At 41.6% G+C, this 15,335-nt stretch overlaps 1 protein-coding gene across 5 annotated transcripts in view; it reads right to left on the bottom strand.

The window, feature by feature from the left end:
• PRDM10 (PR/SET domain 10) overlaps positions 1 to 15,036 on the bottom strand; it is a 59,806-nt gene extending 44,770 nt beyond the window's left edge. For 2 of the 5 annotated variants that reach the window (XM_067563900.1, XM_067563922.1), the window contains exons 1-4: positions 14,844 to 15,036; positions 6,872 to 7,061; positions 4,457 to 4,621; positions 2,155 to 2,214 (exon numbers count right to left, since the gene is read on the bottom strand). In XM_067563900.1, the coding sequence (XP_067420001.1) occupies positions 2,155 to 2,214; positions 4,457 to 4,621; positions 6,872 to 6,964 (318 nt within the window). In that variant the 5' untranslated portion in view covers positions 6,965 to 7,061; positions 14,844 to 15,036. Of the gene's footprint in view, positions 1 to 2,154; positions 2,215 to 4,456; positions 4,622 to 6,871; positions 7,242 to 14,843 lie in introns of those variants that run through there. The other 3 variants (XM_067563915.1, XM_067563908.1, XM_067563925.1) reach the window with 3 other exon arrangements.
• Positions 15,037 to 15,335: the final 299 nt, after the last annotated feature.

Here is a 15,335-nt window from a genome sequence, read left to right as displayed (position 1 = left end):
ACAGCCCAGGCTTCACTTTGGGTTAGAGTGGGCACAACAGAAAGGAAGCATTAGCCTGTATATTAAAGAGCTGTAAATTAGTGCAATTCCCCAAAAGGCTGGAAACTACTCTCTCAGGGAACAGAAACCTCACCCCCAAAACATACATGGATACCCAAGTTCCTAGTCCTTTGGGGTTTGTTGTCATTTTTGTTTTAATCGGTCTAGTTTATGAAATTGCTTTAAAATTATGGCTGCAAAGAACAGTGTGAAAATGACCAGGAAACAGCCAAGAAGACAGCTGAAATTAACTAACTGTCTGGTATTGACATCTCCTGATGCCAAATGGCAATGTAACAGGCATCATTATTCAGTGGCATGACTCCAGGCCTGCCAGCAATGAGGAGTTCACACAAAGCTTTTGTCTGTGTGTATATCATATAAGCACCTCCTATACATATCACACTTCAAACATATTGTTACTCTCAACTCCAGTACACCCACTGTAAGGAATCAACAACATTATTTTTTTTAAATCTTGGAATCTCCCTTTAAAACCAAGTTCTTCTGAAAGACAGGAGGAGCCTTTATTATCATTTTAACAGCTATGATTAGTTCAGAGATTTCTCACAGGAAATGTGTATGTATAGCACCAGCAGAAGCAGAAGTGGCCCTAATGATACGATAACGGTTCACAAACAGGTGGAAGTCCCAGCCTAGGGAAGTTATGGTATAAAAGGTGCTGGCGTAGGGTCAGGATCTTGGTGGGAGGGCTGGGGATATAGAAATAAAGTGCTTAGGCCCTACATGGCATATCCTGTCATTATCAGGAGATACCATATGTGTGGTGATAGGAGTTGGTTCTTTGCTGTGTTTAAGTGTATAACTTGCATTGTGTATATAAGGTTTCTAGTCTCGATCATATATTTACTGCTAAATGCCTGCTGAAAAAACACAGATTAAACAGACAATAATAAGTGTGGGGTTTGTTTGTTATTTTGAAATGTGCATCCAGTCTGGTAAAAAATGCCAGAATGACACTATAGACACTGCAGTTTTCTATCCACAGAATAAGAGGAGCACAGAGGACAGCACTGAAAGCTTCCTTCACACTGTCCTCTGCCATTGTGCCTCAATTCTGATTTGGAGTGAGAAAGGAGCTTGTTCTCTGTGTCTGTTCATTCCTTTGAGTCTGCTGGGACAGTCATCAAGGTTTCAGCTTAGAATGAATTGTAGTAGCAGCTTCTGCAATATGGAACTCATTGAGACCTACCATCTCACTTCAGAAAGGCCATTAAACAGCTATCAAATGGTAACAATTTTTAAATAATTTTTAAATAATGACCAGGGCTGACTGTGAACCAATAATCTAGAAGTATCCATATCTTATAACTAATCCCTTGAGCTACCCAAACCCCAGATACATATTAGATAAAATGAAAAACAAGCCCTCCTCACCCACCCAGGAAAAAAACAAAAAAAACGTGCTTCATCCAGCCTTTACAACCACAGTTCTCAATTTCAATGCTGCTTCTAGTCAATTTCAAACTGGTGAGCATATCAAGCAGAAAGCCTGGAATGCACATATCAGACATGGACCAAGTAATTTAATTACTGAGCCATTCAATTACTTTCCTAAGAAAATCCCTGAGAAATGTTTGGCAAATAAATAACTTGATCCATAGTCCATTGATAATCAGCAGAAAGACTCCATTGACTTCAGTGGTCTTTGAATCAGACAGTGTATGAGGAAACCTAGAAGCCCTGACTACTTGTGACTACACTAAAAACCAAAAGAAGTATCAAAAAAAAAATCACATTGATCTATTCTGACATTTAAAGGGACACTCGAGGGATTTTTCATAATATTAGGGAGGGAAAAAAATCAGAGTTGTAGTAATATAATCCCTTTAAAGCTTAAAATTGAATGCTGTTAAAATTTTTCTACTAATTTATACACACATTTGTCAAGACAGAACTGGCTTGTATTGTAAGGTTGGTTGCTCATGATCACCAAGAAGCTGGTACTGAATGACTGAAAGAGAACATGATTTGTTTTGGACTAAACTCAAAGTATCACAGTAGAATGCACAACCCACAACAGTGTCCCTTTACATTCCTTGACAGTTCCTTCACTGTGGTATTCCAGATCCAGAAGAAAAAGGTGCTTCTTACCTGCTGCGTTGTGGCATCCTGCTGGACATAAGCCACTTGGGACGGGTCTGTAAACAGAGTCTAAACAAAGTGAAAAAGGCTTATCAATCATGCCTCAGGACAGTTTACAACCAAATCACACAAGGAGAATTACCCTACTGCTAAGAAACAACCTATGTAAGAATTATTTATTTTACTCAAGTTCTAAAGTGCATATTACTATGGCTGCTGTATTTAATTTATACCAGTCACGCTATGTATGTAGAAATTAAACTGAAACTAGTGGCTGCCACATAGATTAGTGGCCACTCCATATAAAGATAATGATTTTACATTTATATAACACCTTTCATTCAGATACCCAAAAGGTGTTTACAGACTTTACTGATCGTATGTATGGAATAATCATTTTCTCCATTGCTAAAGTGTAACAACCTGTAGGATAGCAGTTCCCAACTTGTGGTCCGCAGACCCCTGGTGTTCTGTAAGTCTAATACGGGGGTCCGTGGAAAAGAAAAACAATAACATCCTCACCAAGGAAATGTACAATTTCAAATAAAAAATAATGTCATATAAGGTGCGTACATTACAAATTATTACTGAGTGCATATTATTTCTTTGTTATTATGTTAGATTTTCATAAAAACCGGAGTGTAAAAAACAACTAGTGGCATGTGGTGGTCCACGAAATGTTTGGAGGTTGAAAAAGGGTCCGCACACTCAAAAAGGTTGGGAACCATTGCTCTAGGATGAAGTACAACAACTGTTTAATGGTACACAGCAACACTACAAGAACAATTTAGGGCAAGAATTTAGCGATACTGTATTCAATTGAAACTACAGGGGGATTTAGATAGGTAAAATGTTTACCAAAATGGAATTTAGCCAGGATCAAAGAAGTTGGAGATGGAAGACTGTTAGACTACTAATTCCATCCTTCTGCAAGTGTGGGAGATAGTCCCTTAAAATAATATGTATCAAACAGCTCCGATATTTGAATTTGACATGGAATCTTTAACGGCTACAAGTGGTCAGGAAATTCGTTTTTAATCTCATGTGAGAAATGACACCTCCAGCATTGTTTTGATAACAAGAAGGAGCGCCACCCACTGAATCACTATCACCACTTCTTGCAGCATCTGGGAAGAGAAAACTCTAGGAAAACTAAGTATTGACCAAGGTCAACCCTGCTTGAGAATATCACAACTTGAAGGGGGTCTGGCTGCAGGCTGAATAAACACGATACTGTAAAAACTCAATCAGTGCTTTATAATGAACTGTGCTCAAATATAAGTTAGTGTCTTACTTATACACTACAACGTCTTTTGAACAATAAGACTAATTCTGAGGATATTTTGAGTTACCTAATTAGTAACTTTCTAGGCTATTTCCACTTGTGAGCCATCTCCTCTTACAACACCTCAGTCCCTTACCACTTTGTTCTCAAACTGGATGGGATTTGCAGACTGCTGGCAGCCTACGCACCATAGCATGAGAAACTCTGTATGTACTATCTCAAAGCTGTATGATGTTGGTGGAACATGGGGCAAAAGGCAACTCCAATGTTGCCCTACATACCAAATATAGTCCCTTTACAATGTTAATATTAATGCTGCGACATCAGCAAAGAGGTGAACTGCTCTTGACAAGGTCTCTCTCCCTTTAAATATATTATATATACACATGAAGATACAGATACATAGATATATAACACAAAAATATATGCTCCCAGGAACAGCAGTTATTAGATATTTATTTAATCTAATAATTATGCAGAACAAAAATCAGGCCTCTGAAATCAATAGTTTTGCCTAAATAAGGACTACTGCTTTGAGGTCCTCTGACAAAAAGTGATATACAAGAGCAGAATCTATTATTATTATTAATTACCAGAACTGTGCTGTGCAAAATAAGGAGACTGTTTCCAAGAAAAGCATGGATTAAGTAGAACCTCTTCCCTCTCTTATGTCATCACAACCTACAACTTTTAGCATTTTATGATATATAGTGTAGGCAGAATTTCTACAGTGATTACAAGTGTTTTAAAAAAACCCTTTGATTAAATTACAGTCCAGTCTAATTGAAGTGAAATAGCCCATATTTCATGTTTAATAGCTCCAGCATCCCTTGCTTACCACAACCACACAATGAACAGTACGGACTCCCTCTTCACCAATGGTTAGAGAGAAGCAGTTATGCACAGCTGATGGCCATTATACAAATCACATAACTTTGCAGGTGGCTGGCTTTAATCCTGAATTAAATTATTACTTTGTACAGTCCTCAGGGGACAGAAAGGGGATGGATGTGGAACTACACATGCCTGAGTAGCCTCCACAGGATGGATGTAAACCAACGTGTGTTCCGAGGTGTCCACAGAAGTGTAAGAGGTGCCATCTGCTGTGTAGACCACCTGCTGTGGGGGACGGTCCTGATCATCACTGTACACAATTTGTGCCACTGCTCCACCTTCAGGGACAAAGTGCACCTGGAGATGAAATGAAGATGATACACTTAAATCAATGTCTATGTGAAAGTGTCCACAAACACACTCATATTAGCCATATTCATCATGTAAAGACCTCCTGAGTCCAATCTACATAGCCAATTGTTATGGATATAACACAAAAATAATTATAATTTGGACTAAGAAGTCTAATCTAAATGCCAGCGAGGTAGAAACCTGGACATAAAAATTACCACAAGCTTTTCCTTGTTACTCTGCATTTTAACTAAAGACATAAATGTTTATATACAGCCCTTCCTAACATTTAGTTCTTGGTCATTCTTCCCTCTCCTGCTTTTTGCAAAAAGAAGTTATGATACTGAACAAGGTTTGTTAATTGTTTATATACGTTTTCAATTTATTTTAATATCGTTTTGTGGATTTATATTATTTCATTCATTCAGTTCTGTATTTGAATAGCTAAAACAGTTCATTAACTTACTGACACTGCTACAAGTCCTACTACTGCATCTGTAGTGTTGGAATGTGATACATCCGACTGTTTCCCTTTAAGATGCACATGCATAAAATTATCTGATAGCTCCTAAAGCTGCTAATGCGATATAGAGATTCCATTTCCAGGTCAGCAGTTCATATCTAGCCAGGTAGTGACTGAAAATTGTTGTCCACAGATGAATGTCCAGTGGCCTGTCTGAAATGAGTTAGTGTTCTCCCTCTGGTTGCCAGTAGGCAAGTATTCTCTTCATGACAACTCTGAGCCAGGTGCTCTGCGTTTTTGAAAACTGGGCCATATATTTAGGTATCTAAATATGGAATTAGAAACCTAAATTAAGGTATCCATTTCCAAAATATCTTGGCCAGAGTATATGCAGGTACTGCACTTTCGCAGAGTTTGAAATAAAATTCATATTATTTTATTAAAATATGTTATAAAGTAACTGATTTTGTTTGGCCTTTTGTGATATTTTTTCTAAGAAAAAACATGAGCATCTTAGTGTAGGTGCTAAATGTAGATCTTGTAAATACTTAGCATGCCCACAGTGCTTTTAATTTTCAAAGATGCTGCAAAAATACTAATGAATCCTCACAACACCCCTGTGCAGCAGACAGAGGGAAATAAGTATTGTTATCCCCATTTTACAGCTTGAGGAGCTGAGGCACAGAGAAGTGCAGTTTCTTGCAAAGTCTACAGAGCAAGTTATTGGGACAGCCAGGATTCCTAGGCCTTATTCACAATCCTGTGCAAATTCAGCTAAAATATTCAATAAATGTTTTTAATTTATATTCTAATTATTCCTCTGCACTGCTGAGACCCCAAACACAACAGTATCTTACTAATATTTGAGAAGTGAACATGATACTGATTTGAAATTAATGTGAAACTGATCAATCTTAGTTTTGCTGCCCAAACTGAGTGGGATGCAAAAAATGAAACAGAAGCTGTGTAAAGTAAACAAGATTTTTATCAATCTAAAGCTCACTAATAACACAGTTTTAAAAATTTTTTGTATATATGATATTACTCTTGACATTAATGCTTTGATCTGATCCACACTGGTGCTAGAAAATTAAAGATGTGTGATGCGACTTCCTGTTATACTCACAATGAAAAAAACAATAGGAATCTACCACATGGGTATTATGGCCTTGTTTTAGGCATGTGACTAATCCGACTGACATCATTTGGACTAATTCAATGAATCCTTATACATTTAAGAAGGATTTGTCTGTAGTGGCCATGTTTTCTTTTGGCATCACCTCCTGCACTACCAAAAAAACTTTAACCAGAGGTCCAATTAGAAATAAATAAATTGTGGTACTTTCCCAAGCTTCCACCCACATCCCAGCTATGTCCACTTCTGATGCCACTGACAGCAGACTGTGCAAAGATGACTGTTGTCCCCCTGCCCTGTATGCTTATACTCGCAGTGAAATTGTGGACAATGTTGACATCTAAATAACCATTGGTAGGTTCCAGAGATCACACCCCTCGAAATGAATAGGGATGGTCAATATCTCTATTGTTTCAGGTGATGTGCAAACTCAGACACACTCCACAGCATTGGTTTATACTCAGTTCAATTTCTAAAGATTTGCTTTGAAAACATAGTGGCTAGGCTTAGATTTCTTCTCAAATGAAAGCTTAGCTTCTGGACCACAAGATGGGAGGCTTCAGAAAAAAACTATGAGCTTGTTGACCTGCTGCAAGCAAACCCAACTCAATCCCTGACTTTAAGAAATAATTAGAGATTTCTAGGAGCCACTAGTCACCTGAGCAGTATTCTGTTCCTGCTCAGCAGATTCAGACCACACCTGTGGACTTTCCTCTTTTGAGTCCATGTCGTCCCCACTGTGGTGCTCCATGGTGATAGCTAATTACTGGAGCAGTACTTGGCTGAATAGATTCATCTGTTCGCTATGTCTCTGCTCACACAGGACAAGGTGATCTTCTGTAACATGGCTATAATGAGAGAAAAGAGACCCAAGATATTAAATAGATGAGATCATTGCAAACAATTTTGATTGTAACAGAAAGGAGGCTGTAAGGTGTTACTATCTATCACATGCAGGGATATGCTGCTATGAGGGAAGAAGTCTTAATTTTACAAACATATTTGTTCTCAGTTCTCATTCCCAAATCCTGCTGTATGGTATTTTCCATTTACAGTAGATGAGGATACAAGCCAACAACTTCAACTAGCAAAGCTCCTTGGGAGGCCTGGCAGAAACCGATACTCATGTAGCCACCCTCCCACACTGCACCACTGAATGTGATAATTATTGCAGAGCAGAGAGAAGAGTTTAAAACAGATCCTTTTCCCCTCCCTCACGGTCATCACATTACCAGCTGAGGGTTAGACTGGATTCCCTTTAAAGCCCATCACTGCTGCTCCTACAATGGTCAGAAGAGGTTTCTTCATGGCAACAAGGTGTTCCCTCTACAGCTTTCTCAGCCTCTAATGGCCAAGGGATCGAGAAACAGTGCTTGGAATTGAACGTCAGTCTTTGACAAAAAATCACTATGTTCAGAGGCAGACACTGTTTTCACAATATATTTGTTTAATTTTTAGTGCAACACTAAACCAATCCTGAGTTTAGAGGCAACTCTCCACGTGCACAGATCTGCAATCCCAGCTGGCATTTCAGATACTGTTAAAATAGACAGTTTTTTAAACAAAGAGAGAGACAGAGAAGAACAATGAAGCTTAAATTCTAATTGATGTAAGCCTGGAAATCTTAACAAATTGCTTCCATGCTAGGTTTTATTCATCCCTTGCGATTTTATTGGAGCCACTCAAGCTGCCATTGGGAATCTCAGAAGTGTAATTTACAGCTCTGCTGATTGGTTTAGTCAGTCATTCAGCACCTTTCTCAGTCCTTCTCTCCAATGTCATATTAAATCATAGACATAGGAATTACCATGAGACTGAGCCTATTTGATTTTTCAGCAAGTCCAATTAACTTTATTTTATACTGGCTGTCTAGTTGGACAATGAAGGAGCCTTGGAGGACCTGAATGCATACATACTACACAGGCCTTCCCTAGAATGCACAAATCAATAATTCAGGAAAGCTTCACTATAACATCACCCAGTGCAGTGATAGAAAAATTAACATTATCTCCACACTGAAAAACAACAAACTGAGGAAAGGTTTTTGTGCATTACTAGACAGTACGACATGCTATCATCACTGATAACAGCCTCCCACTGACTCCTTCATCGCACACATGTGTTGCTCAACCCAACGGGTGATGGAAGGAAGTAGGATATGTGATGTGACTTCATATTACACTCATGCCATTAGACTGGAGAAAAGAAAACAAACATTACATTCATGAGTGATGGTATATACACACCATATGGTACTCAATCCTAAAATATGAACAAATAGCAAAGCACGTAAGAAAAAATGCAATGCTATGTCAATGAGTGACACTTTAGCCAGAGATCTTACTAGTAAGAAAAAACACGATTAGCTGCATTGAACAATGGTCAGGGCTGAGAATCATCTAACATTGTTTCCAAGAGACTAATGTTATAAGATGTTAAAGAAAGGGTTTACTATAATTAACAATATATAGTATTTTGACCTTCTATAGCATGTTTCATCCAAGTACCTCAAAGTGCTTTGTAATGTAGGTAAGTATTATTATAAGACTTTCTTCTTATTCTGATCAAATACATTCCTACCACTTTAACTGAAATAATTCACTGATTTTGTTAATCATATGATCACCAGAGTATATATAACAGATTGTGTAGCATGACAGTGCTCATAATATTAATAACAAAGTCTGAAAAAGACAGCATGTAGCTGTAGCTATCTTTATATCATAACAATATTTTGGGGCTCCTTTTCTTTCAATTTCTTTTAAGTTTTTGGCCTTCAGTATTAACTAAATAGCAATAATTCCATAGCCAATACTCCAGTCAATTATCTAATAACAATCTACCTAAAACAATCAAAATTGATCAAAATAAATGCTGAAGGATTTATTGTTTGGTTTATTTATTCTAGTTACACACACATACACACACAGGAGAGATTTGGTTACTAAGGTTTTGATCAAGTAAACTAAGGACTGAATTAAGTGGAAGGCATGGATATATTCAATTAACAGATGGTGTAACAGGGTGGCAGAGTTTTTTTGACTGACTCACTCTTTAAGCAGGTGTTGGAATCTTGAAGGCAGATGCTGATTCATTATTGCTGACTCATGGCAGCAGGAATAGCTCTTCTATGTTGACTGTAAAGTAGGTTGGAGTGGCTCTTTGGCCCCAAACTTGACTTTAGAATATAGGTCATTGCAGGAAAATACAAGGAACAGCCAAGCTTGTCTTTTGTCTGGGATAGCCAAACATCTGGCATAATGAGAAAACATTCTCCGCTCTTGTCTATGGATCACTTTCTACATGTATATATTTCTCTCTCCAAATATTATGGTTTTTTTCACACAGCATGTAGAAGTTTGACACCTTAGGAATACAGGCATATCAGTGTGCATATGGCAGTGGGAGATTCTGCTGTGGGATGCATGCAAATGCAATATGAACCTGATGTAACTCAATTACTTGCATTTCTATAGCATCCCTGAAGCAATATGCAAGATGCTTAACCATGTACAGCACCCATGAAAGGAGCATTTTCCTCCTCAAAATAGCAGGCACATCTCACTGAGTATGGAATCAGGTGATGACACCAGTGCTGCAATGATAATGGATATAAATACATCATGTCATCATCATCCAGGAGTGTGAAAAAAAAAGGATACTAAAAGAATGCAGTGTCAACAACACAGCTGGACATGGTGTGATGATAAATCCACACATTTCCCTTTATTTTTAGGAAAGTTCCTATTTAAATTCAACACAACATTGCCTTGTGTGCAGGTAGCCAGATTCCCGTGAGCATTTTTTTGGGCACAGATAGCATTGCCTGTTTGGTCTGAATGATTAGCCAACATATAGGGTCTTGCAGCATTGTTTCCATTAGAGAGAGAAACTGATTATACAACTCAGATACATTCTTTGGTTCAATCCTATTTATTAACAAAGAATTTACACAAAGTCTTGCATCCCTAATACAGTAGAAATAAAAAACAGCAGGCAATTCCTTGCCACTATTTCCAAGTCTGCTCCTCCAGTCAGTTTTGTACTCAAGGAGCAGTCTCTCTAATCCTTCTCAGGGTCAACTCAAAACTGCTTCTCTTACTGTCTGCTGGCTTTCTCCCTCTCACACACACAGCTTGTCAAAACAATCTTCTAGCACCTGCATTTACAGCCAGTCCCAGGGAAACTCTCTTACTCTCCCAGGATTAGTTTTTTCTCAAGCCTTGCCATAAAGCCCATTGCCTGCTCAGTAGTTTCTATCATTTACAGCTATCTCACTTTAAAGAAATATTTAATTGCTCCTTCCATTTGGCCAGAAAGAAGAGTGTTTAGCACACCCATGATATTAATCACCTCTGTGTTTGTCTATAGATCAAAGACCTGCTTGATGGCTGCCATTAGCAACTTTCACCATTAACAGTCTCTTCTGACCACCCAAATAATTCTTTCCCCACTTTTTTCAGGGAAGAAAAGGAGAGTGATTTCTTTCATCTCCTTATTAGAAGACTGAGACTATGTCTACATTACAGACCTTGTAGTAGTACAGCTGTATCGTTGCAGCTGTGCCACTGTAAGATCTCCTGTGTAGCCGCTCTATGCTCACAAGAGAGAGCTCTCCTGCCAGCATAATTAAACCACCTCCAATGAGCAGCGATAGTTATGTAGGTGGGAGAGCGTCTCCCACAGACATAGCGCTGCTCACACCAGCACTTTTGTCAATTAAACTTACGTTGGTCAGGGGTGTGTTTTTTCACACCCCAACCGACAAAAGTTTTACTAACAAAAGTGATAGTGTAGACAAAGCCTCAGATCACTCACTTAGCTTGAAACTGTGGCTGGTAATAGCATTTTTCTCCTCGGAATAATTGAGGTCAATGTTTTGGTTCTTCTTCAATGGGGATTTTTATATGAGCATTCCTAAAGTGACAACACAAACAAAAAATACTTAACACTACCTGTATTTCAAAGTGTTTGTCTCCTTATATACCTGCTCTTGGGGAAAGGGCACCTTTCCTCAACCGTGACAATATGCAGAAGACTCTGACAAATGCAGAAGACAGATTCTGCAGCAGAACCCTTGGAGCTACTGTGGTGCCCCCTCTGACCCCAGATAGGGAGATCAGGGAAACCAACACCCAGGGGTTTCCAAACATTCTTTGTTGCCCCTGCTTTGAGACGATAAAGATGGGAGAAGACTGGAGCTATGTAAGTGTAATGGCCCACCTCTCAGCTTAGAGAGTCATAAAGCCACGGCAATATCTCAAAGGAGAATCAATCCCTTTACAATACTGGTGCATAAAAGAACTGGTTTGATTTACACCAGAAGAGGTTTGCATTATGTCTGGCTTACCTGCGGCAATAACAGCAATGGCTATTAGCTGAACACTCTTGGTGCTGAGCACTGAATACTCTCTTTCACCACTAATCATATACAAGAACAGCAAGATTATTATAAAAGATGGGTATTATACTGAATTATGCTGTGAATTGTCATCCATCTTTTAATATAAAAATGGTTTATTATGCACAAAAATAACATCACATGTCTGCAACAAGCTGTATCCTATACTTAATTATCCCAGCACACATGGAGGTAAGTCAGTGAATTTTCTGAAAGCCTTTGGAAGAAATTTGCTCTCATGGCAGATAGAAAGCTGGGAAGTGCAATATGTTTATAACTTCACTGATAATTTATTGAGTCATGACTGCTGTCTTTTTTCTGAATTCTTATTCATCAAACACACATATTGTTTCAAGGAACTCTGGCTCTAGTGCATTCTGGTTGGATGTTAGTAATGAGGTAATGTATGGACCACAAGATTTATATTTCACTGGTGGAATAGAAATGAAAATCACACATACAGCTAGGATGGAAAAGTCTATTTATTTCCATGAAAGGAGTAATTGCTGCAATTTATTTAGACATGTAATAGAGAGAATAGTTTGGCCAAACACAAACAAATCTTTACTTAAATTGTGTGGAATGGATCTATCTAGGTTCTTATATCACATCCATCATCATATTATCCAATCACCTAAAATCACATTATTATGTTCCCTAAATAGTTTCCCACAGTTTATTAGATTTTGTTGCTAACAATCTATTTATTTTTCAAATGGAATATAACAGGGAATCAAGTATTTGGAATGAATCCCAGGACAGTGTAACATCCTGATGATGGAACGTTTTTCAAAAAGCAGATCATACTAACTGACTATGGGTTGTGGATTATAACAGGAATCTTTTACCCAGAGAAATGTGATTCCTTTCATAAACTCCTGACTGTAATTTACACCCAGTTCTGTCTCTCAAAAAACAGTCCTAGTGTTTTTGACTGGACTATGATGACTTCATCCAACAAACTCCTGCCTGAATCTGTGTTCTCATTTCATCCTCCACCGCCTCTTGCGGGCTAAGCAGCTATATATCAACTTCTCTCACTACTCCCTTTGTCTTTCTCCCATTCTTGGCTTTCTAATTTTTATACTGCCCACTTAAATTTGGTATAGTCTCCTTCAAACTTCTTTCTTCCACAAAGATTTCTTGCTCTATTCTCACCAAGCTACTGCTTTGCTTTCTGCTGTTAGGACTGCTCTCCCACACATCAAACTTCTCAGTCTTAGATTATAAGCAGCTTGAGGCAGGGCCCTTGTCTGTTAAATTGTTTGGCAAACAGCAATGTATTCTTACAGTGTTATATAAACAGTATGTGTAGTAGTAGAACAAAGCAACCAAACCAAAAAAAAAAAAAAAAAAATACAGAGGCCTCAGAAACTGAAAAAGACAAAAGCAAAATAAAGGCCTTTTTCAAAGTACATGTGACACAAGCTGACATGTATAAAACATCCAGGTACAGAGCACTCTTAGATTTCCATAAAGGGAGGTGACAGAAATGTATCAACGCTGCTCAGTTCTGCCCTCGCCTACATTTGTCATTTTATCCTATTCCTCCTCTTGCTCACCGCACTCATCCCAAAGTCATCTCCTAATTGCTCCAATGCTGTATTTCTTTTTCGTTTCCTCTAGTAGCGTTTCTATCTTTTTGCTAAATCTCTAGATTAAAGCACTGTACCATTTTAAACTTCTCATGAAATTCAGAAGACAAAAATCTGGCTCTACACAGGACCGTGATGTCAAAATGTCAGCATATCCCAACATATTGGCATTTCACAGCCGCCCCGAAGTGTTTTAAGGACACATTAATAAGATCATCCCCAACAAAACACAGCACAATCCCAGAAAAGCTGAGCTAGGAAGTCACAGTAAGGTAGCCCCTGCCTCAGTACTTCTAGGGTGGCCACTGCTTAAATGGAGAAACCCTACACTTCCCTGTACCCCAAAATCAAATGTGGGATGCGCCCAGGCTGCTGCCTTACAACTCATTCTCCCTTCGGCATGGGGTGCGGCCGCACAGTGCCCGTGAGGCGCACTGGTACCTCCAGAGCCCCCGCAAGATGTCAGCGCCCCACCCCCGCCGGCTTCTCCCCTCCACCTGCACCCTGAGCCGCCTCCACAGCCTCTTACTAGGAGTGGGGAGAACCCCCCCCCCCAGGGCCTCAGTCCCCAGCACTAGACACCAGCCAGGCCTGCCTGACAGGCCAGCCTCTGACAGCCAAGCCCATCGCTGGGGGGGGGGGGGCACGAGGGAACGACCCCCCCAGAGGAGAGGATTCTAACAGTTCAACGGTCTCCCCCATGACTGCCCGCCAGACAAGGGGGCACGAGCCTGGCCCTAGCCAATCAGAGTGGGGGGGCAGGTCCCCTCCTCCCTCGCTCGCCCTCAGCCCAGTAACGGTCACCCTAGCTATACACATAAAGGCACTCCGACACTAGCCAATCAGAGGAGGGGGTGCGATTCCCCCTCCCCCCCCGGGCCAAAGGGAGAAAGGGGTGCGGAGCCTCCACGCAATGAGACCAAGGACGGGCCCCTCCACCGCACGTACTGTCCCCCCCCGACTAAAGCGTGAGGCGCCACAGCCCCATGGCCAGTGTCCAACGGTCACTCAGCCCTAACCACTCTGGGACAGGGAGGGGGGGGGAAAGAGGGAGAGAGGCTGCGCCGCAAGGGCTGGGCCTGGGAGAGGAAAGGAGACCGAAGCCGCAGGGAGGGAGAATGATCCAACCATGGGGACCCGAAGGGGGTGAGCGGGCCATACTGGGGGGCGAAATACCCGGCGTGTTGGGGAGAGTAAGATGGCTCCAACATCCCCCCCGTCAATGAGGTGCCGGGGTCCGGACTGTACCATCCAGGTGGGGGGAATCTGGGTGGGGGCAGCCCCTTCCCCCCCCCGTCCGGGGCGGGTGGGGGATCCCGAACGGGGAGGGGGGGGAAGCGGACTGTACCTCTCCCGCGGGGGGGGGGGAATGACAGCGCCCTACTCCCCCCCCCCCGCGGGAGCGAACGGTTTGACCCGGCCCTAGTGCTAAGGAGCCGCCAGCTCCAGGCGCCATCTTGGGTGCGACTAAAACAACAAGTCCCAAACCTCTGACGGGTCTTCGCAGTGCCCCTGGGCCGGACTCCCCTCCCGGACCGTCCCATCGCGTTACCTGAGGGGGTCCCGTGCGGGTGCCGCACCCCGGCCGCCGCCGGAGGCCCCGCCGCAACCCCAAACCCCCCACCTGTCCTCACCTCACAATGGTAGCTGCAGAGCGGGAGGGGGGGCGGCCGCCCGGATCTCATTACCATAATCTGCCTAGCAACAGCCAGCAGTGCCCCATGCTGATTGGCTAGGTGCCCCTTGCCCGCGCGGACTGGGCTAAAACACCCCCCTGGAAAAAAAGCACAAAGCGGCCTGGTCCCCGGGGGGGGGAGGAGAAGCAAAGTCCCCCCCATCCACAAGAAAGGGGAAACTCCTGCCAGGCCCTCCACACACACCACCCCCGAGCACCAGGAACCAATCACAGCGCTGCTCTCATCCTAGCGCAGCTTCGCCGGGGGGCATGCTGGCCAATCACAGTGTGTGTCTCAGCGTCGGGCTCCGCCCTCCTGCTGTGGGAGGAGGTGAGGGGAGTCGAGCAGTGCCCCCTGTAGGGAGGACGAGGAGAAGGGGAGCGAAGCAGCGCCCCCTACTGGTTGGGGGAGTGACCCAAGGGATAATGGGGGAACAAATAGGTGAGCCCG

Source organism: Emydura macquarii, unplaced genomic scaffold, assembly GCF_026122565.2.
Source record: "Emydura macquarii macquarii isolate MOO-44397 ecotype Brisbane River unplaced genomic scaffold, CSIRO-AGI_Emac_v2 contig_312, whole genome shotgun sequence".
Classification (NCBI taxonomy): Eukaryota; Metazoa; Chordata; order Testudines; family Chelidae; genus Emydura; species Emydura macquarii.
This window is presented reverse-complemented; position numbering and strand designations above follow the sequence as displayed.